The sequence below is a fragment of the Ictidomys tridecemlineatus genome, chromosome 12 (assembly GCF_052094955.1).
Source record: "Ictidomys tridecemlineatus isolate mIctTri1 chromosome 12, mIctTri1.hap1, whole genome shotgun sequence".
Taxonomy (NCBI): Eukaryota; Metazoa; Chordata; class Mammalia; order Rodentia; family Sciuridae; genus Ictidomys; species Ictidomys tridecemlineatus.
The window spans coordinates 103,016,452-103,043,451 of record NC_135488.1 but is presented as its reverse complement, the minus strand read 5'-3'; the positions used below and the strand labels follow the sequence as shown (position 1 = coordinate 103,043,451).

Sequence of the window (27,000 nt, the reverse complement as noted above, 5' to 3'; positions counted from 1 at the left end):
AGGACCAGACCAGACAGAGGGTGCTGTACTTGTTAAAGGCTGAAGTACCTATTCTTCTATGGGGCAATGCCTTTAGAATGTCTTGGTTCCCTGCTACCCTTGATGAGCAAATGCCTATGATAATTTCTCAGAGTTCAGCCTGTATAAAACACATACCCGCATTTTTTGCTATCACACCAACAGGATAACTAAAAATCACATCTAAGACTATTTCAGGTGCCCACTCTACATCTGCATATAAAAGATGTAAAGTATTTATAGCCTAGATGATAAAAGGAAACATGCACCAAGAACTCCCTAAAAATCAAACACCATTGGCTAGAACCTGGAGAGGATATGCTAAGCTTTATAAGTAAGTTGAGAAAATGACCCATTTTACTGGAGCTCTTACAAGATGCTGCAGAGCCAAGCATGGTGGCACACACCTGTAATGTTACTAAGGAGGCTGAGTTTGAGGTCAGCTGCAGCAACTTAGTAAGATCCTATCTCAAAATAAAAAATAAAGAGGACTAGGGATGTAGCTAAGGGATAGAGAGCACCATTGGGTTCAATCCCTTGTCCAGTACTACCAAAAAAAAAAGTAGAATGTTAAGATACAGATGCTGAAGAGTCTGGACATTGTCTTGTGAGAGCCACTAAAAGTTAAACAGGAGAGTAATGAGATCTGGGTCCTATCAGTTGTTTTCAAACAATGAATTCTCTATTCATACAAATTCTTAGAAATAAGAGCTTTAGCCTAGAAGAAAGAAAAGCAGCTTGAGCACATGTGCCTGTGTATGTTTACATGGACATAATCACCCACTACACTCTTAAATGCAGTTTGGAAAATTGAGCTTTAGGAGCCTGATACAGAAGATTTGTGGTTAACTATAGCCTCAGCTTCTGCTTCACAGTTCATAGTACCTGGCACATAGTAGGAACTTAATATTTGTTCACTGAGTGAAAGTTCTTGTTAACTACAGAATTTCCAAACAATTAGAAGAAAACTTTAAAATTCTTAACACTCTAAGTAGGTAAGTCTAATTTCAGTTTTCCCTCAACAAAAAGTCTTTCAGAAAATTCTTTTTACATTTATAAATAAAGTTATACCATACATTGCAAAACTTCTAAGGAATTCATAAAGGCATTCACAAGAAAATTACAGCTGTGGCTCCTTTTTGTCTGCCCACCCCTCTTAGAAATGACTATTTCTCTTACAGTGCTTTCAAAAAAAAAAAAATACCAAAAAACTCAGCCATAATTAATAAATAGGACAATTATTTCAACAGTGAGTTTTGAAAAGACAGTTCAAAAAAGTATAGTCTATTTAATTAGAATAGATGCTCTTTGTCCATTTAAATGATTTAGTGTATGTACTTTTTAAATTTATTTTAGGTTTTAGTTATACACAAAACAATTAGTTCATGTTTTTCCATTTGGCCCCTGCCTAAACCATAAGAAGAAAATTATAGCTCTGTCTTCCCGAGCTGCCAAGCTATAATGAATGTGGTAATAACCATACTATTTCCATGTCATAGGAACTCATAAAAGAAACATGAAAAATTTATTTACAGCAAAGATATACTGTGAGATAAGACCCAAAATATATACAAATTCTTAATAACTAAAATGAAAAGCTACTTAAATACAATCTCAGACATGTAACATCACCATGTCCTAGGCTTCTTGCTCTCAAATTTCTAACAATGTGCGGTCACCTGAAAAGCCACTGCTATGAGAGACCTCTATGCTAGGGACGAGGGTACCCATACTGTCAAAGGTGTTTGGTTATCTGTAAAGCAAGTATTATTCAAATGTGTAGTCCTGATTAATAACTGGTTGCTGTTATACTGGCTTTTTATGAAAGCATATTACTCATACAACCAGCATGATGATGAACTTTGGTTTCTTCACCAGAAACATGCTGATGCCTATATGGACTGTTGTAATGAAGAGTTCATTATCAATAGATTTTCAATAAATGACAAGATTACAACAAATTCTTTTAATGACTAATCACTAGACTGGACACTGTAAGCACTAATAATATAAAAAGGTCCCTGCTCTTAAGAAACTCAAGAGTCCATAGGCCCACGCACAATCTTTCCTATAGGTCAACTTTTTAGTTTTTTCCTGATATCAAACAGAAGGGAAAAGTTCAACAGGAAACAATGACATGTTTTACAAAACACTTCAAGTTTATAAACGTATTCTAGTATATATCAAAGTTTCAAGCAAATAATTTTGAATCTCAAATGAGAAATCACAATAATCAGAATTAAAAGGAAAAAAAAAAAGGTTTTAGTCCAAAGTGAAAATGCAGATAACACTTATTTTGGTGGATCTGTATTGATGCCATATTTTTCCTTGAGAAGCTTCAACTGTTCCTCCTTCTTTTTGGTGTCCATTTTCTGAAATGCCTGGAAATATGGGAAGCACCAAAGTTAACAGGTACAAATCTACAGCTAAATGAATTTCACCAAAGAAACAGCCAAAAAACCTCACAAAAACCAAATAAACAAAATACAAGCCTTTCATTGCCCTCCCAGGTACAGTTCTACATTCATTCTCTTATCATGTGATAAGAACTTTGCTGTACTTACCCTGTTAGCATTATAGTATAAAACCACGAGGTATCTGTTACAAACATTGAATCCTGATAGGTGGTCACATGCATTCTTGGCATCAAAGATATCTTCATAGACCACATAGGCTGTTCCTCTGGTCTCAGGTGTATTCCCCCTGCAAAGATAAACTGAATGAAACTAAAATACATATTTACCCAAACATTGATAACTGATAACCACTGAGCCATATCCCTAGTCATTTTTTAATTTTGAGATAGGGTCTCACTAAGTTACTGAGGCTGGCTTTGAACTTGTGATCCTCCTGCGTCAGCCTCCTAAGCTGCTGAGATTACAGGAGCATGTCATGGTGCCTGGCTCATATATTCATTTTATAAACAATCCAAACCCTAATGCATTACATAGCCCTGTCTGGCTGAGAAAAAGGGCTCAGCTTCTGCTAAGATGGGGGTATAAGTACACTTGTGAGTTATCTATAAGCCAGGACAGAATGCTGGAATGTGGCTAGAAGTGGAAGCTGGAACTTACAGATACCAGGACTGATTCTAGTGTAGGTGTTCCTTGCCATGTATTCTCTTAAATTCATAAATTTGTTCTGAGAGACATAGGGAAGTGTGAGAAACAACAGGAGTACTGAATTGCATGCAGGAGACAGTCATGGGCTTGTTAGTGGGGACAGTGGACTGAGATCCCACGCTGCTAATGCTCTGATGTAATGAAGATGCCTCCTTGCCTCTGTCTGGCTGCAGCCACACAACTATGGAATGAAAGTTAAGACTATGGGATGATTCACCATCTGCCACAGTTCCTACATGGGGCCAAGAAAAGGTAACAGACCCACGGTAAGGGGAGGTATCTGCTTAGACTTGATCTAGGACAGAACTCCAGTGTAGGCCCTGCTCAGAGCTTATGCTTCCTACAAAAAGGAAATGGAATAGGTATACAGTGTGGGGGTGACCAGAAGGTGCCAGTGTCGATGAATGAGCTTACTTTGTTAGGTTGTATGGGCCTTAAGAAGGATTTTATAGGATCTTTACTGCTTGGGAATACTATTAACTCTTTATTTATTTTTTTTTGCAGGGGAGGGGGGATACTGGGGACTGAACTCAGGGGCACTCGATCAATTGAGCCACATCCCCAGCCCATCTTTGTATTTTATTTAGAGATATGTTCTTGCTGAGTTGCTTAGCGCCTTTTTTTTTTTTTTTTTTGCTGAGGCTGGCTCTGAACTCGCAATTCTCCTGTCTCAGCTTCTGAGCTGCTGGGATTACAGGCATGAGCCACCATGCCCCCTCTCCTTTTTATTGGTGGTGCTGGGGATTGAACCCAGGGCCTTGTGCATGCCCCTTTTAACAGCTTACTCATTTTCAAGAATGAATCAGGTATGGAAGTTGACAACTGCCAAAAAGAAAAGAACAAAAAACAAAACAAAACAAACAAAAAAACAGATTTTTAAGTTCTTTAAGGGCAAAGGTTATTTTATACTTCATTGCATTCCCACAGTGCCAGGTATATAGCAAGTGCTAATATGTATTTGAAAGGTAGAGATCTACTATCTCCTATAAATTCTTTCATATGTATGTTTTCCGGGAAGCTTCTTCTTCTTCTTCTTCTTTTTTTTTTTGTTGGGGAGGGGGGAGAGAGAACCAGGGATTGAACTCAGGGACACTCAATCACTGAGCCCCATCCCCATTTTGTATTTTATTCAAGAGACATGGTCTCACTGAGTTGCCTAGCGCCTCACTTTTTTGCTGAGGCTGGCTTTGAACAGCCTTTGGAGCCTCTGGAATTATCTTTCTTCCTCTTATATCTTCTTAAGAGCTAAAAAGGGTAGGATTGTTTTATTTTTGCAGTACTGGGGATGCAACCCAGGGTCTTAAACATCCTAGGCAAGTGCTCAATCCCAGTACCAAAAGAGTTACAAGGCCTTAAGTAGAATCTTGACTCCTGATCCTTAGATACCATTCTCTGTATCTAGAATAGGATTAACCATTGTAAAGTCCATGTACCCCAAGATACAGGCAAAATGTTATATGTATTCTGTGGAGAGGACCCAAAGCTCTTAGATGCTTCAAGAAGTGAAATCTCCCAAAAGGACAGCTGATTTACAACACTTTCATTTTCACCGTGATATGAATATCAATGATCATACATTGCCAACTCTTGGTTTACTCACTCTCTCTGGAGTGATGGTGAGCATTTAAAAGGAGCTCTCAGGTCACAAAAGAAAATGTATTAAGAATGAAATATGGGCTGGGGATGTGGCTCAAGCGGTAGCGCGCTCGCCTGGCATGCATGTGGCCCGGGTTCGATCCTCAGCACCACATACCAACAAAGATGTTGTGTCCGCCGAGAATTAAAAAATAAATATTAAAAATTCTCTCTCTCTCCCTCTCTCCTCTCTCTCTCTCTTTAAAAAAAAAAAAAAAAAAAAAAAGAATGAAATATGACCAAATACAAGAACTTTAGAAATCCTTTCATTGTGACTTTTACGTGGCAGAAGCTATGGTACTGTGAAGTAAAGAGGTTCAGTTTAGAACCAGAAGATTTTATCACTAAGCACTGTGTGAGATGAGAAGAATACTTGGACTCAAGGGCCTCAGTAGTTTCACCTGTAAAACAGACAACATCACTGCAACATACAAAGTACAGCCTTGCTGTCAGCTACAATTCTGAGATTATAGATTATGCAATCATTTTCTTTAAATGACATTTCAATCTCAGTAAGACTCACACTCTGATTTGACGAATAGGTCCATATTTCCCAAATATATCATACATTTCTTCAGCTGTGATTTTGTATGGTAAGTTTCTTATATATAAAATCCGATTTACTTCAGGTGGAAGTCGAATCTAAAATGAAAAATATGTACAAGTCATTTTAATGAGGGCAAGAGTGCTACCATTAAAAAAAAATCTCGGGCTGGGGATGTGGCTCAAGCGGTAGCGCGCCATGCCTGGCATGCGTGCGGCCTGGGTTCGATCCTCAGCACCACATACCAACAAAGATGTTGTGTCCGCCGAGAACTAAAAAATAAATATTAAAAATTCTCTCTCTCTCTCTCTCTCTCTCTCTCTCCCCCAAAAAAAAAAAAATCTCAATGATACATAATAATAAAATGCCAAGAATTAGAAGTATAATCTGATGTTACTAAAAATGCAATGATCTTCAGCAAAACAAGAGAGCATTGATTCTAAGGGAAGACCATTAGTAGGAACTAAAAAGGGGCTATTACAAAAACCAGGCTTTTGGTCGCTACAGTTTAACAAGGATTTCCAACTCAATCATTGTTTACTCAAAAATCCTTGAAGCCTCAGATCACCTTTCTATAGGAAAGAAGGGAACTGTCCTATTTGCCACACAATAAAACTTCCACTAGTAACCCTTCTTTGGTTTTTTTCAAACTTCTTATATCAATGATCTCTCTTGTCTTTACATGCTTTCCCTCCCCAATGGCTTCTCCTGTTCCGCATATTAGCAGGTGCTCATGCCAATCCTTACACAAAATGCTTATTTGGATCCCTCTTCATTCATTCAACAAATACTTAGTTCCTTTTTTATGTTTATACCAGGGAAGATATTAAGAATAGACAGTTAAAGAAAAAAAGACAAGAGTTCTGCCTTCTCTGAACTTAACAGCTTTCTCTCTCTCTTTATATCCTATCTTCTCTTTTTTTTCTTGTCAAGCATATAGAAAAAGTCTATATTAACTGACTCATGTTCTTTACTGTGTTGACATTCAAACCTAAGTTTCCACCCCAGCGCTTTGCTAAAAGAGCTCTTATTTACTAAGACTTTTTAATTGCAGTGTTCAATTCTTGAACTTCTCTGAGACTTTTGACACTGCTGTTTAGTCCCTTCGTGACACTATTTTCTCCTAATTTTGATTTGCTATTTATTTTCAGTGTTCTTTGACATTAAAATGTGTTGTTCCACAGGGCTTTATTGTCAACTTCTTTTCTTGACCTGCTGTATACTCTCCTTGATTCTTCATACTCTTTGGTCTATGGTGATGACTCTCTGTAGTTAACAAGTTCTATTACATACTAGACACAAATCTGCTCAAAAAGTATTTATTAAACTGAAAACCAAAAATATTTACCATTAAGCTAAGTATCATATTAGTAGAAGATTATGATACTATTCCCTGGGCTGAAGTTGTAACTCACTGATACAGTGCTTGCCCAGCATGTGAGACACTGGGTTGGATCCTCAGCACCACATAAATAAATTTTTTAAAAAATATACTATTCCCTGTCTTCAAACTAACAATGGTAATAAAATGAAAAATTACAATAAGGTTTTAGATTTCAAGATTCAAGGTTAAGTACAAAAATTGACACCACCAATCATAATATATACTTCTCTAGGAGATTTGTTTTCTCACTCTGCTAAGCACCATCTTACACTTTCTCTCTGCATACCTTAAACCATCATTCCCTCTCACATCTGAGTTGGACTGTACACTCTTCCCTTCCCATCCCAGGAGATGACCCTGGCTCTTGCTTCTTGAAGAAAATAGATGAGATAAAATAGTAAGTACTTTATATTCCTATCACTGAACTGACCAAACGTCATTCATCTATTTCCATCCACATTCCTTCTATTACTATGCCATCCGTTCATGTACTCAAAACCTGTCTTTCTTCCATACCATGTTTCTTCTAATCTGTTGGAGTATTCTCACTGGAATACAAATACATGTCATGTATCTTTTTTTTTTTTTAAAGCAAACTATCACCCAACTTCTCTGTTCTCTATTCATAACAAAGACTCATGGAAAGAGCTCTTTGTTGTCTTCATTTTCTCAACTTTCACCTCTTTTCATCCTACTACAACCAAGTTTTCATCCAGTGAAATATTTGCTATCATCAAAGTCACACACACACACACACAAAAATCTACATCTCAACATATCAAGTTAACTACCTGGCTTCATCTTTACTTGAGGTTTTATTTTTAAAATGTTTCCATAACATTCCACTCTCTTAGAATGCAAGCATAGGACTTTTTGTTTTATTCACTACTGTGTCCCTAGTACCTAAGACTAGTGTCCGGCACAGAGTCGGAATTCAATAAGTAAAACTGATGAACTGCTTCCCAACTCGAAAGCCAAGTACACAACAGGTGTTCAATAAAATTGTTGGATTAATGTGTTAATGAAGGACCCAAAAGCTTCATGACCTGAGAATCCCGGGCTTTAGTTGCCAGTGAACCACAGAGTTGCTTACTAGTCTATGCTATCGACTTTTAGGCCAAAAAGAAGATCCTAACACCAGATCCTGGGGGAGAGTCAACAGGCTGCAGAGCCAACCGGTCACTGGCGCCAGAAGACGAGGAACTCCAAAGGGGGTGGGGCGGAAGTGTGGTTCAGGCACAGGCCCCCTGAGGACAGGCCCTGGACACCATCCCCCCCCCCCCGATGGAAAATTCTTAACTTCCCCGTTTGGGGGAAGGAGAAGGGCAGGACGTTTTGACCGAGGCCGCCAAAAGCCAAGCAGCGAAGTCCTTCCCCTATTCCGCATATGGCACGGTACTCACGTTCGCTCTCTTGGCCGCTTGCATCGCCATCTTGGCGGGCTGAAGAGGTTACCGCAGCAAACACAGAATTCCTCCGGACCTCTCCGGAATGCGTTTGCCTTCGAGCGCAACACGGCTTCTGAGGTAAAGTGTTAACACCCAGATCCCGCCGGAAGCTGTTACAGCACTGCCGGAATACAACAGCCTCACGCCGAGACGTGCTGACGCAGCATCCCACTCTCCCAGTATCAATCTAGCTTGAGATCCAAGACAGACCGGAAGGTAAAAATGAGAGCGCCCAAGACATTTCCGGGTTATGAGCCGGAAAGGGCGGGGCTTGTGCTCTACGAGGGGCGGGGTTCTGGCCGGGACAGCTCTGTGTAGCAAGGGGCCGGTCGGAGGGGCGGGGTCTGGGCAGCGAAGGCTAGGTAGGACAAGGCCCTGGTTGAGTAGTCGGAGTACAGCCGAGCGCAGGGGACTCGGGAGCGGACGTGGCCCTTCAGCAGTGCGCGAAGTCAAGTGTGTAGTTCTGGCTGTGTGTGTCGTGGTTAAGCTGTAACCGTACCCGGCACCCCAGCGGTGGTGTGGGCCTCAGTCCAGCATCAAGTGACGGGCCTGAACGCCCCCCCCCTCACTCCTGCCACAGCCCGTGAGCTGTGGCTGCCTATAGTGAGTACGCCACCCTTCAAGTCCACTCTTTATTTACTTAGACCAGCTTTACACGATCAGTTGACGAGGAGGACTTGAGAGGAGCACCCTCTCCAAGTTCACTCTGGGAAAGCCCGGGGTGACGGGTGTCCTGCATCGCCCCCTTCTTCACTGGGGCAATTCCAGGACGATTTTGCCCACGTTCCTGTTAGCCTCCATGTACTTATGGGCGGCTTGGATTTCAGCCATTGGGTAGACTCTGTCCAGCACTGGCAGGAGACGTTGGGGTCCCTCCTTGGAGAAATGGGGCAGAATTTGCTCTGTGAACGCTTTCACCAGCATTTGCTTGTACTAAGATAAAGAAAAGGAGACTGTGAGTTTGGACAGAGGCTTTACCCAACCTCTCACTTCCTCTCCTGCTTAGCCTTAATGCCCTACCTACGTGTAAAAAAGCACATCTGCTCACTTCCCATTATGTAGCTGCATGCTCCCAAATGTGTAACCTCTGTACAATACCAGGTAAAGACTTAAGGTGTCATCGGGCTGGGGATGTGGCTCAAGCGGTAGCGCGCTCGCCTGGCATGCATGCGGCCTGGGATCGATCCTCAGCGCCACATACAAACAAAGATGTTGTGTCCGCCAAAAACTAAAAAATAAATATTAAAAATTCTCTCTCTCTCTCTCTAAAAATAAATAAATATATATATATATATATAAATAAAGGTGTCATGCAAGAGGCAGACACAGACAGGACTCAGGTAGTGTCAGTGCAAAAGGAACGCTAAACTTCGCTCTCCCCTAAAGATGTGAATCCCTTTAGTGGGAGACATTCCCAAAGTTGGCATCTGTTAGAATATCATACAGAAAAAATGGTAGGAACATATAATCTGTTGAAGCTAGGGACTTACTTGCTTGATAAGCTTTCTTAGCACACTGAGAAGAGTTCTGCCTTTGAAAACAAAGTCTTGGAACTCTTAGAAGTCTTCCTAATATGGTCAAAGCTTTGTCCATTCTGTTAGAAAGTTATGTATACAAAGTACTAGCTACACTCTTTTCAAGATGCAGAAGCTTCTGTTGACTGATGTGAATTAGTTCTCTGAAACTATTTATCCACAAGGTGGCAGGTTTCTTTGTAGGCTTTCAATTCTGGGTATAATGTAAACAAAGCACAATTTTCTGGGTAAATAGATCAGTCACATTTTCTTTTCATTCCTCACTCACCTTCTTGTCCCTATTTCTCAACCGACTAGTGATCAGACTTCCTCGTTTATAAAATAGCTTTGAAAACAGGGGCCCATTGACATCTTCTCCTCCCAACAGACCATAGAGAATCCATCGACCATCAAGAGCCAGGCAGTTGACATTTTTCTCCCAGTAGGATCCACCTATGCAGTCCAGAATAAGGTTCACTCCAGCACCTTCCATAGGAAACAGATTTGTAATATTAATCAGCCACAGAAAACTTGGAATACAATTCCATGGTATGTTTGTAGATATATGGGTAAAAATAAATACAGATGCAAATGGTAAATGTATGATAGAACTAGAAACATTGGTCATAGAAACATTGTTGTGAATAGAGTTTAGGTAATGAACTCTATCATAGCATGTATAATAGAGTTCATCTTTTCTGATCACTACCCACCATAAGAAGGAAATAGTACAACAATATAACCTGGTATTTCCTCTCACCCAGGAGTGAGCAAGAGCAGAACAGAGGAAAGCCACCTCAGGTTATAAGGCAGGCTAACATGGAAGTTATGCACTGGGACATCAGAATCACAGACTTCCTAACTTTGTTTTTATTGGTCCCTTTCTTCTCATATGAAAAATGAAAAGGAATTAGCAAAAAATATCCATATTTGGTCTTGGTATATAGACATAAACCCATCTATTCATTCATTTAGGAAGCTCCCACACAAACCCTACTATGAGTGTACTCTGTCTTAGGCTTCCTGTTAACTCACTGAAGATTGGCTAGTTGGGAATAATAATCAGGATAATCTGCCTGATTATCCAGTTTCTAAAGTATGCATGAATCATATCATTCAAGAATGCACATGGAAAACATCTTAGACCTAAATAAGTACTGGCTGCCTGTCTCCCGTGGTCAAACACAAGAATACTAGAATTTGACCAGAGCAGCTGTAGTGTATTTAGCCGAGGCAAGACTGATGGAGAGGACTGGCAGCCTTGGATCTGGTGAGGATTTTTGTTTAATCACCTCTGAAATTCCTGTTGAACTGTAGAAGCAGTTTTTTACCTTTGGTAAATTTCAGTGTTGCTTCACAAAAATCCTGTTCTTTGTAATTGAATCCAGCAGCTGCTCCAAGCTTTTCTGCCATTTGAAGCTTGTTCTGGGATCCAGCTGTGACCAGAGGAATAGCGCCAGCCATCCGGGTGAGTTGGATGGCAGCTATGCCCACAGAACTTGCCCCTGCGTGGATTAGCACAGTTTCTCCAGCCTGTACATTTCCTGTGACAGAAACCACAGAAGCAATTCTACTTTCCAACTACTACATGTTCACACATAGGCATTCTACCATGATCACTTGACCTTTGGACCAAATGCCTAATCTCTTGCTTTCTGAGCATATCAATAGTTCTTTTTTGTCTTATTCCCTCTGGTCAAAGTAGTAAATGACCTTTAGAAATAGGTTGTTAGTAGTAAATGACCTTTAGAAATAGGTTGTTAGTAGTAAATGACCTTTAGAAACTGGGCTGTAGCTCAGTGGTAGAGAGCCTGCCATGCACATGTGAGGCACTGGGTTCGATTCTCAGCACCACATAAAAATAAATAAAGATATTGTGACCAACTACAACTAAATATATATATATATATATATATATATATATATATATATATATATAAAATAAGGTTGTTAGCAGCCACATCCATAATCTCTGTTTTACTTATGAAATAACACCAAAATGCACATGTCTGACCTACTCAGTAAGAATAGCCACCATTCCCACTGACACCACCTGAAGCCAGTCCTTTAGCCTGAAACTGGCCTCCAAGTGGTCTTACATATCCAGGCACCACATAGAGGCACGAGGCTCTTTTTCCCAAAATGGAACTCTCATTATGATACTTCTTCCCCAAATGGAAAGTGGTTCTCCACTGGCTTGCCTTTGAGTCCAGGCAGCCTGGCATTCAAAACCACCACAATCTGTCTGCACAACAGTCACCTTCTCCTCTGAGTGGAGTAGCTGGCCTCACCTTGATACTTTTTTTGGCCACCTTGATGTGCTTTCTGTATATTACAATTCCACTCACACTAAGTCCTCTTGTTCTCAAACCCACCTCTGAAAACCCTTGCCCACTCCAACTTTTCCCATCTCAGTTAGAGACAGGATACCTTTCCAAACTCTATGGTTGTTTGATTTTTGTGCACAGGTCCCAAGTAACACTGAGCTCTCTGATGGCAGGGATCAAGTTTTCTTAGGCTCTCTCACATGAGCTCTTGTCTGATCTCAGTGGGATTGAGGAGGAATAAACAAGGTAACTGACTGGCCCCTTCTGAATTTTTTGTTTCTGCAGTGCTGGGTGTCAAACCCAGGCCATTGAGTGTGTAAGGCAAGTGCCCTGCAGTGAGCTATGTCTCCAACCCCTTCTGATGCACTGGCTCAGCATGATTTTGAGGAGCCAGAACTGTTGCTGTGCACAGTGTTAAGATGTACACAAGCTGGGAGTGGTGGAGCATGCCTGTAATCCCAGTGACTCGGGAGGCTAAGGCAGGAGGATCACGAATTCAAAGCCAGCCTCAGCAACTTAGAGAGGCCCTAAGCAACTCAGCAAGATCCTGTCACTCACTCACTAACTAACTATATATATATATATATATATATATATATATATATAAACACACACACACATACATACACATACATGGGTCTGGGGATGTGGCTCAGTGGTTAAGTGCCTCTGGGTTCAATCCCTGGTACCAAAAAAAAAAAAAAAAAAAGATGTGCACAGGCCCTCTGTCTCCTGCTAACCATGATTCTGAGCCTCCACATCAAACCATTCTAACCTAGCTTGGGGATCCAGTGTTATTTCTGGTACAGCAGGGGAGCTAGGGCACTGGGGCTGGAGGACTAATGGAGTTTGAGGAGACTGATTCCTGGGGGAGCTGAGCCTTGTCTCATGGAGTGAGCAGGAGGCATCCTCACCCAAAAGATGTAACAGCTGGAAGGAGGTGAGCCAAACTTCTGGGATGGCAGCAGCCTGGTGCAGGGTCAGTCCCTCTGGGATGCTCATCAGGAGTTCTTCAGGGACAGTGACATACTGAGCCTGGCCCCCACCAGGCAGCAGAGCCATGGCTGAGTCCCCAATCTTCCAGTGCCCCTGGCAGCCAGGCCCCAGCTCTGACACATGTCCTGATGCCTCAAGTCCCAAAATGCTGCTGGCTCCTGGGGGCGGGTGATACTGGCCCTGTCTCTGCAAAGAGAGGGACAGACAAGTAAGTGGGTCTGATACATGGGGTCAAGTATCAGCCCTCCTTGTTGTTGGAGGGAGAAGGTAGCTGTCTGCTTGGAATTCAAGTATTGTCTTTTGGGATTGGAGAAAAGTTGGATAGTCTTTAAAAAAAACAGTTGTCGTAAGGAACCTTATTAGAGATGGTCACTTAAATAATTAACCCCAGAGAAAGCCATCCAAGATGATGTCTCCCTAGTTTCAGTCTCAGTCCAGCAGTCAGTGGGGCCCCAGAGGAAGGGTGAGGTTAGAGGTGGGCTGGCAAGTGGACTTTTTGCCATCTCAGCCCTGTGTCTCCTGCTCTGAACTTAGTTTGTATAATAAAGTGGGCTACCACAGGATCTTTTCTAGCTAGAATTTTATCTTGCAGCAGTGAATGTTATACAAACTAGCTTTCATGTTCTCTCTACCTGTGCAGGTGCTGGCCCACCTCTGTGGCACAGGACTTCAGCCAACAGCATGTGAGGCACTCAGTTTATGGCTGCTTGGCAAAATCTGGGACCTTGGAGCCAAACAGGGTCCAAACAAAGGAACCTGTGTCCCTCTGGTTTTACACTGGCTTGAGGTGCCTCTGGGTTCAATCCCTGGTACAAAAAAAAAAAAAAAAAAAAAAAAAAGATGTGCACAGGCCCTCTGTCTGCTACCCATGATTCTGAACTTCCACATGAAACCATTCTAACCTAGCTTGGGGATCCAGTGTTATTTCTGGTACAGCAGGGGAGGTAGGGGAGATAGCTTCTTCCTGTGCCCAAATGATTCCGTCTTTCTTGAAAGCAAGCTCTGTGGACTTTGGAGTCAAATGGATCTGGGTTTAAACTTTGTTTCTGCTCTTTTCTTTTTCTTTTCTTTTTTTCTTTTTTTTTTTTTTTTTTGGTACTAGGGATTGAAATCAGGGGTTCAATCTGGGTTGAACTCAGATGTACTGAGCTACATCCCCAGATGCCCCTCCCCCCTTTTTCTTTTACTCTGAGATAGGGTTTCACTAAATTGCTTAAGGCCTTGATTAGTTTCTGAAGCTGATCTCAAACTTGTGATCCTCCTGCTTCAGCCTCCCACTTCTCTGGGATTATAAGCATCATCACTGTACCCAACTTCTACTTTGTAATCTGTCATACAACAAATACTGCATGCTTCCTGGTGTCAAGCCCTGTGCTAGGCAAGGCAGATGGCTTCTGACCTGCTAGAACTCACATATAGTGGGGGAAGACAGACTTTAAAGAAGTCAACAAATAAATATGTAAATACAGACTAAGGTAAGGTCTATAAACATAATGCCAAGCTACCTATGAAAGAAGGAGGCAGACAGCCAAAGAATGGTTGAGAGACAAAGGCAAACACTAAGCTCTGAGGCAGGAAGGATTGTGAAGGTGGCTGGATGGCTGTGGGGAGGGGAAGTAGCTCCAGCTCTGGTGCAGGATGTGCTGCCCTCCAAAGCTGCAGGTCCCTTGGGGGTAAGCCATTTCCATTTTATCCCAAGCGCATAGGGATCTCGGTCTGTTCCCTCAGTTGCCATTTGGAGAATGTACTGCAGAGGGCGCTGCAAGCGCTGGGGTAAGATGACTTTGGCCAGGACTCATCATTTCAGAAGCGAAACGACGAACTGGCCTGATTTGAGATCTCTTGTGGAGGTGGAAACCACCGAGCAAGCTAATGAAATGGATGCAAGAGCAGAGAGAGAAACCAAATGAATCCCAGGTTTCTGGCTTAAGGCGCTTGCTGGCTATTCTTAGTTTCCTCATCGCTGACATGGAGATCAAAATACCTGTCTCCTTTGATAGCTGAGAGGGTTAAAGAAAAGAATCCACTTGCAAGTGTGGAGGCACTTGCAGCCACCAAACGAACCAGTTTCTTTACTTGCTGATTTCCATGCCGACGCTCTCAGCACACCCTCAGGTGGGGTTCTATGGGGTGTCCAAGGCCAGCTCAGTGAGGCATCGAGGGTTGCTGGAAGCCCTCGGGAATCTGATTAGAGGAGAACCCAAACCACCCATCTGGATACACCTGGCTCCACCTGCTGGAGGGTCAATTCCTTATTCAGGCAGCTCTCCCATTACCATTCCCCAGTGACGATACCTGGAGTAAGTCCGCGCGGTTCAGGGCACTGACAGCCACCTTCAGAAGGACTTCACCCTCCCCAGGGATCGGTTTGGGCACCTCCTTTATGTAGAGATTTTCTGGTCCCCCAGGGTTGTCGAAGTACACAGCTAGCATTCTATCTGAGGAGAAATGGGGAAGAGGCAGGAGACTGGGACAGGTGTGAAAGAAGCCCCTTCATCAAATCAGGGTCACCTGACACCAGCCTCCCATGGCCTATTATGTCACTGCAGCCACCTTATGTCTCACTACCTGTGACTTCCCTCCCTAAATTTCCAGCGGTTACGCATCCTGAGTCCTCTCCAGCATGAAGAGGACAAGTAATGCAGCTACTTGGTTTTGGAATTAAAGAAATGGAGATTTAGCCAGTATGACATAATTTGTGGCCCAGGGTGTGGTGCAGTGCAGCCCCTGCCCTTTCCCTGAGATTCAGCCTGCCTTCCCAGGGAGTTGTACACTGTCCAGAGAGGAGGGTACAACAAGCTAAGAAGGAAGAGAGCCATACCTGAAGCCATCCTGCCAAGAGTGTTTCCCTCCTAGAACCGGGGTGCCTGGGCCTCACCTCCTGATATAGGTGCAACCTGCTGCAGCAGGCCCAGGTCAGGGAGGGACTTTGTTCTGGGCTGTCTGTTTGTTCATCTTAAGCAACCTGCATTACACCGTGAAGTTCTGCTGAGTCACCTTGAGGCAGTAGTTTCTCTAGTTCCAAGACCTAGCTTGGTGGCCCGGTAGCTCAGTGGTGATGTTACCGCTGTTTACCAGTGAGGAGTCCTTGCTTCCCCAATGCTGAAGTATAACACCAGAGAAGCATGCCGAGGCAAGTGTAGAGTGGAAAGTAGAAGCTTTATTAAGGACAGCAGAAAAGACTTCTCCCCAGAGGAAGAAGGGGACTCAAGAGATGAAATCCATGGAAGGGGAAGTTCTTCCCTTTTTTTATAGCTAAGGTTTATTTTTAGATTTCCTGCATTCCTGTCACTTGCATTTTTGTATCTTGTAGTGATGGAATGTAGGTGGGGAAGGCCCAAAGGGTGGGAGACAGGTAGGCCAAAGGTGTAATCTGGCCAGGGACAGCTGCTTCATTAACATTTCCTTGAGAACATTTTCAATTCTCCTTTTCCTGGACTCCATTCTTAATATGGCCTTCATTCATTACTTGATATTAGACCTGTAACTACACTAACTACCTATCTTTAAATCTGGCTTCAGTGATTCATGGTCTGGACAGCCTAAGGACTAACACTCTCCCTGGGGAAGCCAGAGAAATTCACTGTGGGTACCATACCCGCTTCTGTGCCTGCAGGACTTTCTCTGGGCTCCTCCTCCCCTGTCTCCATGGCATTTTACCCTGAGGCTGATCCAGCAAATCCCAAGACCCAGGATTTGGGAAGGCTCTGGGAGAGGAAAGGACTCGAAGTTGGCCTGTTGGCCCCTGGGTCTACCCCAGTTTTCTCGAGGCTGCCTGTTTAGCTACTTGCCATCTTCCTGGGCACCCATCCTCCATGACTCAGGGGCCAAGGTATTTCTTCTTAATCTGGTGGTGCTCTTCACACTTTTTAATTCTCATATAGACAAAAAGAATTTTCAAAAACTATGTGTTCCTTCTTATTGTTAGGTGGGTGGAGGTGACTTATAACAAAGCAGGCAGCATGGAAAAGAAATCAATCAGGCACTGACAGAAATGCCTGTCAATCATCAAGACCTCCTGGCCAATCCTGGAGTTCAGCCAGCTCCCCTGACCAACTCCAGTGGGACAAGGGACCTAAAAACACCTTTTCCTGTCCCAAGCCTTTCCCTTCCTGCCTAAGCCCCCATAAAATTCCAGTCCAGTCAAGCTCCCACATAGTTTCTCCTCAGACCCTTCTCCTATCTACTCTGTCGGTCTGATGAGTTCCTCACGGGAGTGATATCTCAATAAAGTCTCCTTGGGTGGACTTTTTAAATCTGCCTCCTTTGGTCACTGCCTACCTTGCCTGATCTTACACTTATATTTTTTAGGTTGATATCTAAAATGTTTCATCTTAAATAGTTGCCAAAGATATTGATTTCTGGTCATCAATACTGACATTTTAATTTCTTATACTTTTGTTTTATTTTTGTTCTACATTTTTAAATTGGTGTTACAGTTATACATACTGATGGGATCTGTTACATATTCGTACATGCCCCCAATACCTATATAACAGTATAATTCAACCAAGATTAGTCCCCATCACTTCCCCCTTTCCTCTCCACCTCCTACCCTCTTTCCTCTGGTGATCTCCCTTGGATTTTCATGAGATCCTGGCCCCTACCATTCTTTTCCTCTTTCTTTTCTAGCTTCTGCATATTAGAGAAAACACAGGACCCTTAACCTTCTGATTTTGACTTATTTAATATAATGGTCTCTAGGTTCACCCATTTTCCTTCAAATGACATAATTTCATTTTTCTTTTTATTTCACACTTTTAAATGTATAAAATGGAATTTGATTTCTTTACAAGACTTCACTAAAGACTCAAACAGAAATGTGGATGTGTAACTGATGTGATTCTGCAATCTGTATTTGGGGTAAAAATGGGAGTTCATAACCCACTTGAATCTAATATATGAAATATGATATGTCAAGAGCTTTGTAATGTTTTGAACAACCAATAAAAAAAAAAAAAGAAAAAAAAGACTCAAACAGGCTCTTCTTTAGCAGTTGGAAGTTTTATATTTTCATTTTTCTTGTAGTACCCATACTTTTATTCTGGTTTTTGCCACAGTCTGGCTGGGCACAAAATCACGAGCCACTCAAGCAGGTACAAACTTTATTTCTGAACTCCACCAGCACACTCCACACATGCTCCCCGGGAATTCTCCCGCGAACCACGCACTCAGTGTTCTCACAGAACACACTACACCAACAGGAAATCCCTCCTCCGGAATTCCCTCCTACCACACTTCCCCAACCAATGGGAACTCTCCAGGAGTCCCTTGAGAGCTCCAAAGTAGCAGGCCTAGGCGGACAGCAGGGGTCTAATCTCCAATTGAATGCACATCTTAATCATTATCATCACCTTTCAACCAAAAATGCCATGCTTCATTCCTACTTGGCTATGGCTCTCAGCAGGTTTTCTCATAGAATTATATCCTGCTACATTTTATGCTTTCTTTTAAGCCAAGATATTGATATATTGCCTGGGCTGATCTTAAACTTGTAGGTTCAAGCAATCCTTGTGCCTCAGCCTCCTAAGTAGCTGAGATCGCAGGCATGTTCCACCATGCCGAGCTTTTACTGGTCAATCTTTTATTTATTTATTTATTTGGTATCAGGAATTGAATCCAGGGGCACTCAATTACTGAATCACATCCCCAGCCCCTCTTTTAAAAAAATATTTTATTTAGAGATAGGATCTTGCTGAGTTGCTTAAAAGGCCTCACACTAAGTTGTGAAGGCTGGTTTTGAACTGACGATCCTCTTGCCTCAGGCTCCCAAGCAGCTGGGATTAAAGGTATGTGCCATTGTACCTGGCCTACTGATCATTCTTTTTATTTTTATTTTTTTTTAGTAGTAGTTGGACACAGTACCTTTATTTTATTTATTTATTTTTATGTGGTACTGAGAATGAAACCCAGTGCCTCACATGTGCTAGGCAAGTGTTATACAGCTGAGCCACAACCCCAGCCCCCTGATCATTTTTTTAAAGTTTTTTTCTTATTTTTTTAAAGGGGGGGGAGAGAGAGAGAGAGAGAGAATTTTAATATTTATTTTTTTAGTTTTCAGCAGACACAACATCTTTGTTTGTATGTGGTGCTGAGGGTAGAACCCGGGCGCACACATGCCAGGCGAGCGCGCTACCTCTTGAGCCACATCCCCAGCGCCCCCTCCATCATTCTTATCTTCAACAAAAATATGTATATAAACTGAAACTAATTTTAAAAAATTATTTCCTATAACCAGCAGATTCTAAAAGTTAAATTTCTTCTGTATTTATTTATCATTACAATATTATTAGTCTACAATTTACGAAAACATGTATTATTTTAAATATTAGTAATTATTAAACAGAAAGTAAACAAATAGTCATATCTATAGTTATATAGTTATGACTATAGCAAATAGTTATTGCTACAATGGGACTGAGTTCAACATTAATTCTCTTCCAATATTTCATTTGAGTAGGCAAGCTCTGAGAAACCTAGTTTGCATAAATCAGATAAGAAATTCCATTATAGAAATGCCAGCTACTTCTTTGAATATCTGAGTTATATGATAAAAACCATATAATGATCTATCAAAAATTATTTTCAATGATCTATTAGCTAACAGCTTAATTAGGTCTTGCTCCAATTTAGTTAAAGGCGAAGACTTGGAAACCATCCAGTTTGTAAAGGATTTGTTACTCAGTCAAAAGTGTCATTCAAGTTCTCAGTTTCTGGAATTATACCAATAAGCTTTTTGAAGACTTATCATGATTATAAATTATATCTTTTTTTTTTCATTTAGTGCACCTTGTTTACACTTACATACTCAGGAGGATTCAAAAAGTAAAAATGTTAATTCCAATATATTTTTTGCTATTTTATTGATCATATCTGTTTATCTTATCACATGCTTTAAATATATTTTCACTAATATCTTGGAACTGCAGACATACATCATTTATAAAAAACATCTGTGGTGCACACCTGTAATTCCAGTGGCTCAGGAGACTGAGGCAGGAGGATTGCAAGTTCAAAGCCAGCCTCAGCAACTTAATGAGGCCCTAAGCAACTCAGTGAGGCCCTGTCTCTAAATAAAATACAAAATAGGGCTGGGGATGTGGCTCAGTGGTTGTTGAGTGCCCCTGAGTTTAATCCCCAGTACCAAAAAAAAAAAAAAAAAAGAAAAAAAGAAAAGAAAAAAAATCTGTTGACATTCTTATTGGAAAAGGACTGTCCTTTTTGTTTTTTTTTTTTTTGTTTTTTTTTTAAAGAGAGAGTGAGAGAGGAGAGAGAGAGAGAGAGAGAGAGAGAGAGAATTTTTAATATTTATTTTTCAGTTCTCGGCGGACACAACATCTTTGTTGGTATGTGGTGCTGAGGATCGCACGCATACCAGGCGAGCGCGCTACCGCTTGAGCCACATCCCCAGCCCTCCTTTTTGTTATAAGAATCTCATAGGATTCTTTTTTCAGTACTGGTGATTGAATCCAGGGCTACTTTACCACTGGGCTACATTTCCAGTCCTTCTTTTTCCTTTTTCCTTCTTTCTGTTTTTTAGACACAGTCTTGCTAAGTTGCTGAGAATAGCCTTGAACTTGCAATTCTCTTGCCTCGGCCTCTTGAGTCACTGGGATTATAAGAGAGCACCACCATGTCCAGCCATATGATGCGTTTTTGAACAATAGAGAATGAAAAGGTTATTACATTTTAAAATATTTGGAATTTTCCTTTCTTTTGGCACCCTACAATCCTTACATTGTAAGCTTTCATCCAAAATAAGAATCAAGCAACTGAATTAACAAACGAATTGGACTAGTAATAAGGCTGACCAAGAAAAAAAAAAATCTCTGGCTCTTAACACCCACACTCAGAAAAGGAATGATACTGGAAATAAATTCTTTGAAAGACTGTTACAACTGTTACACAAAACCTGAAAATGAGAGAATTTTATAAACACTAAAAAACACGATTTTCCCCAGCACACTATCTTTGGAATTTGGAATATTGCACTTTGCTGCCTATTGGTGTAAAGAACTGCAAAGGATCTAAGATTTCATTTCAATCTATTTACCAAGGTCAGTAACGTAGACCATATAACTATTTTACCAAGTTGAGGGGACAAAAAGAGTATTAAGGAGGGAATGAAAATGTAGTTCTGTGGTATAGCATTTGCCTAGCATGCATGAGACCCTGAGTTTGACCTTCAGCACTAGAAGAAAAAAAAAAAAAGGATTAAGGCGTTTCTGCATTTCCCTATCTTGGGAGGCCTAAGATGTACTCTTTCCAGGTACCAGGGCCTCCATGGCCATATAATTGGTATATCCCATCCCAGTTGCTATACCTACATTTTTCTCCAATCATGCCCTACTTGCACCCAGACATTTTATTTGGAAGGGTCAGACATGAGAGGGTCAGGGGTAGCTTTACAAAATTTAGGGACCCATTATATCCCCACTTGACCCATGTATTATACAGTTAGAGGGACCTGGAAAACAGCATGCTCTTTAGAGAGTCATTACCCTTATGATATAGAATCATGCCAGTCCATGCTGGCTAATCAAGAATTAAGTTTGGGGGCTGGAGTTGTGGCTCTATGGCAGAGCATTTGCCTAGCATGTGTTCGATTCTCAACACTGCATATATAAATAAAATAAAGGTCCATTGATAAGTAAAAAAAAAAAATTTTAAAAATTGCTTGAATTTCCTAGGTCTCTTCTGCCTTGGCCAGTGGTCTAAGTCATACCCTCCCTAGGGAACATCTGAAGAGTATACTAACAGTCTAGTTATACTAGTATACTAATCAGACTGTCCTGGGGTTGCCTTTTGGAGAAACAAAGATATATCATGTCCAGGAATGGTCAGAGTAAATCCAAAATTTCCAAAATGGTATTTCTTTAAATACCATTTTTAAAAGTTTTTTTTAAAAGATGGACACAATATCTTTATTTATTTTATTTTTATGTGGTGCTGAGGATCAAACCCAGTGCCTTGCACATGTGCGAGGCAAGTGCTCTACCATTCAGCTATAACCCTAGCCCCTAACTTATCATTTTGATCATTATCCAGGAACTGACCAAGAAGAAGATGAATCCTTTCTTGGAAAGGCTGCATTCAGTGACCATTTTTTCTTATTAAGTAGTGTGGACTAGGATGTAGTGAGGGAAGTAGAGTCAGAAATCCCTGATTTTTGAGAAGACCTGCACAATAGTCAATAATACCAAATGTTTTCAGATGGAATATGGAATGTTCATCTAACACTTTGACTAGTGGCCCATTGCTGGGTGGCATTAAGTTCCCCTTACTTCTAGATCCCACACTGGTGATATAGACCAGAGGGATGTCACAAATTCAGTAAACTACATTATAGGAGAGGAATGTTGAGCTCAGGGACTCTACTTATTTTATAGCAAGCAATGACCAAGTTTGCTCTTTACCTTGAAGGGAAACATATCATTTTTTAAGGTTGCTTGCTGCAGTGTCATTCCGAGTAGTCATCTAGATAAAGAGTGGTTAGGGCCTTGCATTCTTGGTCTATCTGGTGTGAGGAGTACAAGAGCCTCATAGAGATAAAACTCCCAACAGTTTTCTCAGTGTTCTCACACATTTTGTTTTGTCATGCCAATGGCCAAGACAAAACAAAATAAAACAAAACTAACAATAAAGAAAAAGAAGTTAATCAAGTAATTCCAATCAAAGATAATCTATTGAAATAAGAAAAATTGCCCCCTTAACTCAGTCTTCTTTTTGGGTATCTTCTGCCTTGTGTTTTCCAACCACAAAATAAGACATTGTTTCTTTGGGATCTATAGTTTTCTTCTAAAATGAAAAAGTTGTCTTTTATAGTCCTCTTATGACTTAATGTCCTTTTTTTCTTAGATAGTCTCCTGAAAGAAAACATAGCTTGGTAATTATTAATGAATAGCAAATTATCTTACCATATTATTTATTTAAACAATGTTGTGCCTACTATGTGCGAGGCACTGGAGACACAAGGATGACTGGATGGCTTTCCTTGCAAGACATGTCTACTATTTCAAAGGAGTGTTTATGTAATTTCAATAATTTTTTAAAAGAATTTGAAATTTAGAAGACTATAAAACACAGAACAGTTTGCTATTTACTAACCTCAAATTTTGCCTTAGTTCTCTATTAGATCTATATTAAAAATGTATAGACAAAGCCAGGTATAATGGTGTCCACCTGTAATCTCAGCTACTTGGGGAGATTGAGACGGGAGGATTGCAAGTTTGAGGCCAGTCTGGGAAACTTAGTGAGATTCTATATCAAAATAAAATTTTCAAACTGTTGGGGTGTTTGGGCTGGGGTTGTAGTTCAGTAGTAGAGCGCTTGTCTTGCCCATGTGAGGCACTGGGTTCGATCCTCAGCACCACATATAAATAAACAAGATATTGTGTGTACAACTAATAATAATAATAATAATAATAATAATAATAATAACTGGTGGGGTATAGTTCAGTGCTTGCCTAACACGTATGAGGCCCTGGGTTCAGTCCTCAGTACTGGGGGGGGGGGCCAGGTATAGACATAGACGAGGAATGATATGCACACCAACAAGGTGGCTACTTGGCTTCTAGTAACTTTCTGTAAAAGGTTCCTTCAGAGAAGGTGGGCCAGCAGTTACTTATCTGCTTTTTAACCTGCTCCCTCATTCCACCCCTCCTCCATAGTTGATTAATAATGGGATAAATCATATGATCCTGGACTTGTCAAGTCAGGGTCCTAAGAGAAGAAATTAAGGGATAGGGTGGGAGGCTTGGCCCTGATACCAGCCATGAAAGAGGTAGTTTGTAACAGGACAGAATAAAGTTGAGTTGGAAGCAGAGACAAGAGTCCTAGCAGTGTTCCCATTCCTGGCATCTGCTTTGCCTGTGACTCAGTGACTATTCTTTCAACAGTGATTCAACAGTCCCAATATCTTTTCTGTAAATTCCTCCTTTCTCCCCTACCTGGTTTGAATTGGGTCACTGTTACTTGTATTCAGAAGACCTGACACACAGGAACTAATGACAGGCATGGGGAGGCAAACTTACCCAGTTTCTCTGTGGCTTCTACACAGACACTTGGATACATTCCCTCAATATAAGTGGCCACCAGAAGAAACAGATGGGTCTTCACAACAATCACACCTCTGTTGTCCTGGATAAAGAATAAAATAGAAAGCCCTGCAAAGGTCCTAACCCAGTGGAACAACTGACATAACACAGAGGCAATACATCTTGGAATTCGTTGGCTCTGGGCTGGAATTCTAGAACCTCCATTTTCTGCTGCATGACTATGGAGGAATTATTTATCCTTTTAAAGCCTCAGTTGCTTTGCCTCCTCTGTAAAAGGAGGCTATTTTGTTTAGAATGTGAAGTGTGCTGAACTCATAATATGAGACATCCAATGGACATGAATTTCATCTCCTGAATTCCTTATAGGTAAGAGAACACCAAGAGGTCCTAATCAAAAAAAAAATTTCAAAATCTGAAATTCTCCAAAGTTTTAAATACTAGAAGTGGAAAATTACCCATGGACCTCATGTGACAGGTCACAGTACAGTTGCAGGCACACTGAAATTTTGTATACCATTACCTTCAGGCTATGTCTAGAAGGTTTATATAAAACAAATAAATTTCATGATTAGATTTGTGTACCATTCCCAAGGAATCTTATATATCTGCAAATATCCCAAAATATGAAAGATTCTAAAATCTGCAACACTTCTGGTCTTAAGCGTTTATGATAAGAAATAATCAACTAGTATCATTTTGTTTTTTTTAAGGAGGAAGAAGTAGAGTATGAAGATGGACTGTCCTGGAAAGAGAGAGTTCAGGCGAGCTTCAGTTGATTTTTCTGGAATGAATGCTTGTCGAACAAGGCTTTCTGATAGTACTTTCTTTCAGATATGCCTTCCTGGCACTAGACTGTTCAAGGCAGTGATGAGGTTAATCTGTTTTATGGAGATGTTCAGGAAGTACAAAGAAAATCAGAGTCAAATTCTTAAGCTTTTTACACAGCTGTCTTCAAATTTTGAACACTCACATTCTTAGCATAAAGAGAATAGTCATCTGCCCTGACGCATTTGTAATCCTTCTCCTTGAAATACAACCCTTCTCTGCGGGTTTGCAAAGGGTTTTTGGCAAATCCATTCACAAGTGTCCGGATATCACTCGGCATTAGCTGTGGAGGTTAAATAGACCAGGAGTTAGCAAACTATGCCAGTAGCCACTGCCTGTTTGTGATCTGAAAGTTGGGGATGGTTCTTACATTTTTTAATGGTTGGGGGGAAAAAAATCAAAAGAACATCACCTTGTGACATGTGAAATTCATATTTCAGTGTTTATAAAGAACGTGTTAGCCAGTGCTGGTGGCCCACACCTATAATCCCAAGGGCTCAGGAGGCTGAGGCAGGAGGATGGTGCATTCAAAGCCATCCTCAGCAAAAGCGAGGTACTAAACAACTCAGTGAGACCCTGTCTCTAAATGAAATATGGACATGAATTTCATCTCCTGAATGAATAACAGGCCTGGGGATGTGGCTCAGTGGTCAAGTGCCCTCCAGTTCAATCCCCAGCAAACCCCCCTCTCCCCTCTCCGGCTCCCCTAAAGGTTTTATTGGAACATAGACACACCCATTCTTTTAGTTTTTCCATTACTCCTGCAAAGTAGAATGACAGCGACTATGTGGCCCATAAACCCCATATAATTATGCTAGCTCTTTATAGGAAAAGTTCATTTAAAAGTCTTATGCCCAAACTTGTTTTTTTTTTCTTACACTAAATCCTGGCGATGCGACACACACGCTCCGCTCATGTAGTTTGATGAGGGCTGCGCTGTCCACATGCTTCGTTCCCAGGAGACTATCTAACAATAAGTTCTGCAAGTGGCTCATGCTCCCTTAGATCTGAAATGGGAACTACAGATGAAGCCATCTACTCTGGCTACCTCTTAAAAAGGCCTGAGAATGCAAAATGTTTCTAAAACATTCCCTACAGCTTTAATATCAGCGTGGGTACTTTGAAAAAAAATGAAGAGTGGAAATGGTGGCCCATCATCCACCCCTCAAGGAGGAAAACAGAACCATAGAAAATCACTGTTCACACAGAGTGGGTTATGAGGCTGTTTGGAAAATCGCATAGGATCAGCGCTTTCCAGTTATGTTTGCATGAAAATCACCTGGGATTTAAAAACAAACTCAACATGGTGGCACCCCCAAACCCAAAACCCTGAAATCCAAAGCAGCCAGAACAGAAAACTACGGAGCTAAATGAGTTATGAATCCTCAACGTTCCCTTCCCGCTGACCAGCACCTGCGCCAAGGATAGACACTGATCAACACCCCGGGAGTAAAAAGGAGTCCCTTAAATCAACATTAAAGTCCCTTAAACCAACATTTCCCGCCCAAGACCCAACATCTTGGACGGTGCTCAGCAGCTCAACTCATCCACCGCGGGGATACCGAGGGCAGACGCCTCTTCCCCACCGCTCCCTTCCAGTAGTTTGGTCACGGGGATGCGGGGGGTCGGAGCCGGACTGGGAGCGGGGTGCGGGCGGCTAATCTCCAGCCCCGTTGGCCCCGAGACGCACGCTAGGCACCGAGGACTTGAGGGAGCGGACGCCTGGGTACAGAGACGCCGGGCGTGGCGAGGTCGGGCAGGTCAACCGCCGCGGGCGAAGGCGGCGGGATTGGCTGTGACGGCCGCCTGTCGCCGAGGAGCACGGACTACGACCAGTCGGCCGAACCGCGACCGTCGCGCGGCTCCGGGTCTCGCAGTCCTCCGCCCGCCTCGGCGTCCCCTGCGCAGCCTGGTGACGTCCTCCGCGGCGGAGGGGCCGCGCGGGGCTGCGGCGCGGGGACACTGGAAGCGAACGTCCGTGCGTTCCAAAGCGCGCGCTCGGCTGAGGCCGCAGGCCTGGGCGGGCGGCTCTCGGGCCCGGGGCCCAGCGTGGTGCGGCGCAGCCAAGTGGCCGGTGCACGCCGAGGGCGCGGAGCCCAGGTCTGGGGAGGCCGCGCGCGCCCCGCGCCC

The 27,000-nt window shown here is 42.0% G+C and overlaps 3 protein-coding genes and 1 long non-coding RNA gene across 6 annotated transcripts; 1 reads left to right on the top strand and 3 right to left on the bottom strand.

Moving 5' to 3' along the window:
• Positions 1-1,342: 1,342 nt before the first annotated feature.
• Sf3b6 (splicing factor 3b subunit 6) lies at positions 1,343-8,288 on the bottom strand. Its single transcript, XM_078029602.1, has 4 exons — positions 8,107-8,288; positions 5,299-5,417; positions 2,583-2,721; positions 1,343-2,399 (listed from the first exon to the last, which is right to left on the bottom strand). Exons 1-4 carry the CDS (start codon positions 8,134-8,136, stop codon positions 2,310-2,312), a joined length of 378 nt encoding a protein of 125 aa, XP_077885728.1. The 5' UTR covers positions 8,137-8,288; the 3' UTR covers positions 1,343-2,309.
• A 60-nt stretch (positions 8,289-8,348) lies between these two features.
• LOC120885062 (uncharacterized) lies at positions 8,349-16,208 on the top strand. The gene is made up of 4 exons (XR_005727556.2): positions 8,349-8,754; positions 10,787-10,935; positions 11,054-11,133; positions 13,629-16,208. It is a non-coding gene; the product is annotated as an uncharacterized LOC120885062 (long non-coding RNA).
• Tp53i3 (tumor protein p53 inducible protein 3) lies at positions 8,770-15,964 on the bottom strand. 2 transcript variants are annotated; one of them, XM_021724647.3, is made up of 6 exons: positions 15,810-15,964; positions 15,284-15,426; positions 12,907-13,174; positions 10,997-11,209; positions 9,955-10,151; positions 8,770-9,084 (listed from the first exon to the last, which is right to left on the bottom strand). In XM_021724647.3, exons 1-6 carry the CDS (start codon positions 15,817-15,819, stop codon positions 8,902-8,904), a joined length of 1,014 nt encoding a protein of 337 aa, XP_021580322.1. In that variant the 5' UTR covers positions 15,820-15,964; the 3' UTR covers positions 8,770-8,901. The 2 variants fall into 2 exon arrangements, with proteins under 2 accessions (XP_021580322.1, XP_077885720.1); XM_078029594.1 differs by having other exon boundaries at positions 15,284-15,422; positions 15,810-15,931.
• Positions 16,209-18,076: 1,868 nt separating the features above from the next.
• On the bottom strand, positions 18,077-26,592 carry Pfn4 (profilin family member 4). Of its 2 annotated transcripts, none has more exons than XM_078029601.1 (4): positions 25,749-26,592; positions 25,016-25,153; positions 24,022-24,127; positions 18,077-22,854 (listed from the first exon to the last, which is right to left on the bottom strand). In XM_078029601.1, the coding sequence occupies exons 1-4, from the start codon at positions 25,863-25,865 to the stop codon at positions 22,826-22,828; spliced, it is 390 nt and encodes a 129-aa protein (XP_077885727.1). In that variant the 5' UTR covers positions 25,866-26,592; the 3' UTR covers positions 18,077-22,825. The 2 variants fall into 2 exon arrangements, with proteins under 2 accessions (XP_077885727.1, XP_077885726.1); XM_078029600.1 differs by having other exon boundaries at positions 18,077-24,127; positions 25,749-25,877; positions 26,433-26,592.
• Positions 26,593-27,000: the final 408 nt, after the last annotated feature.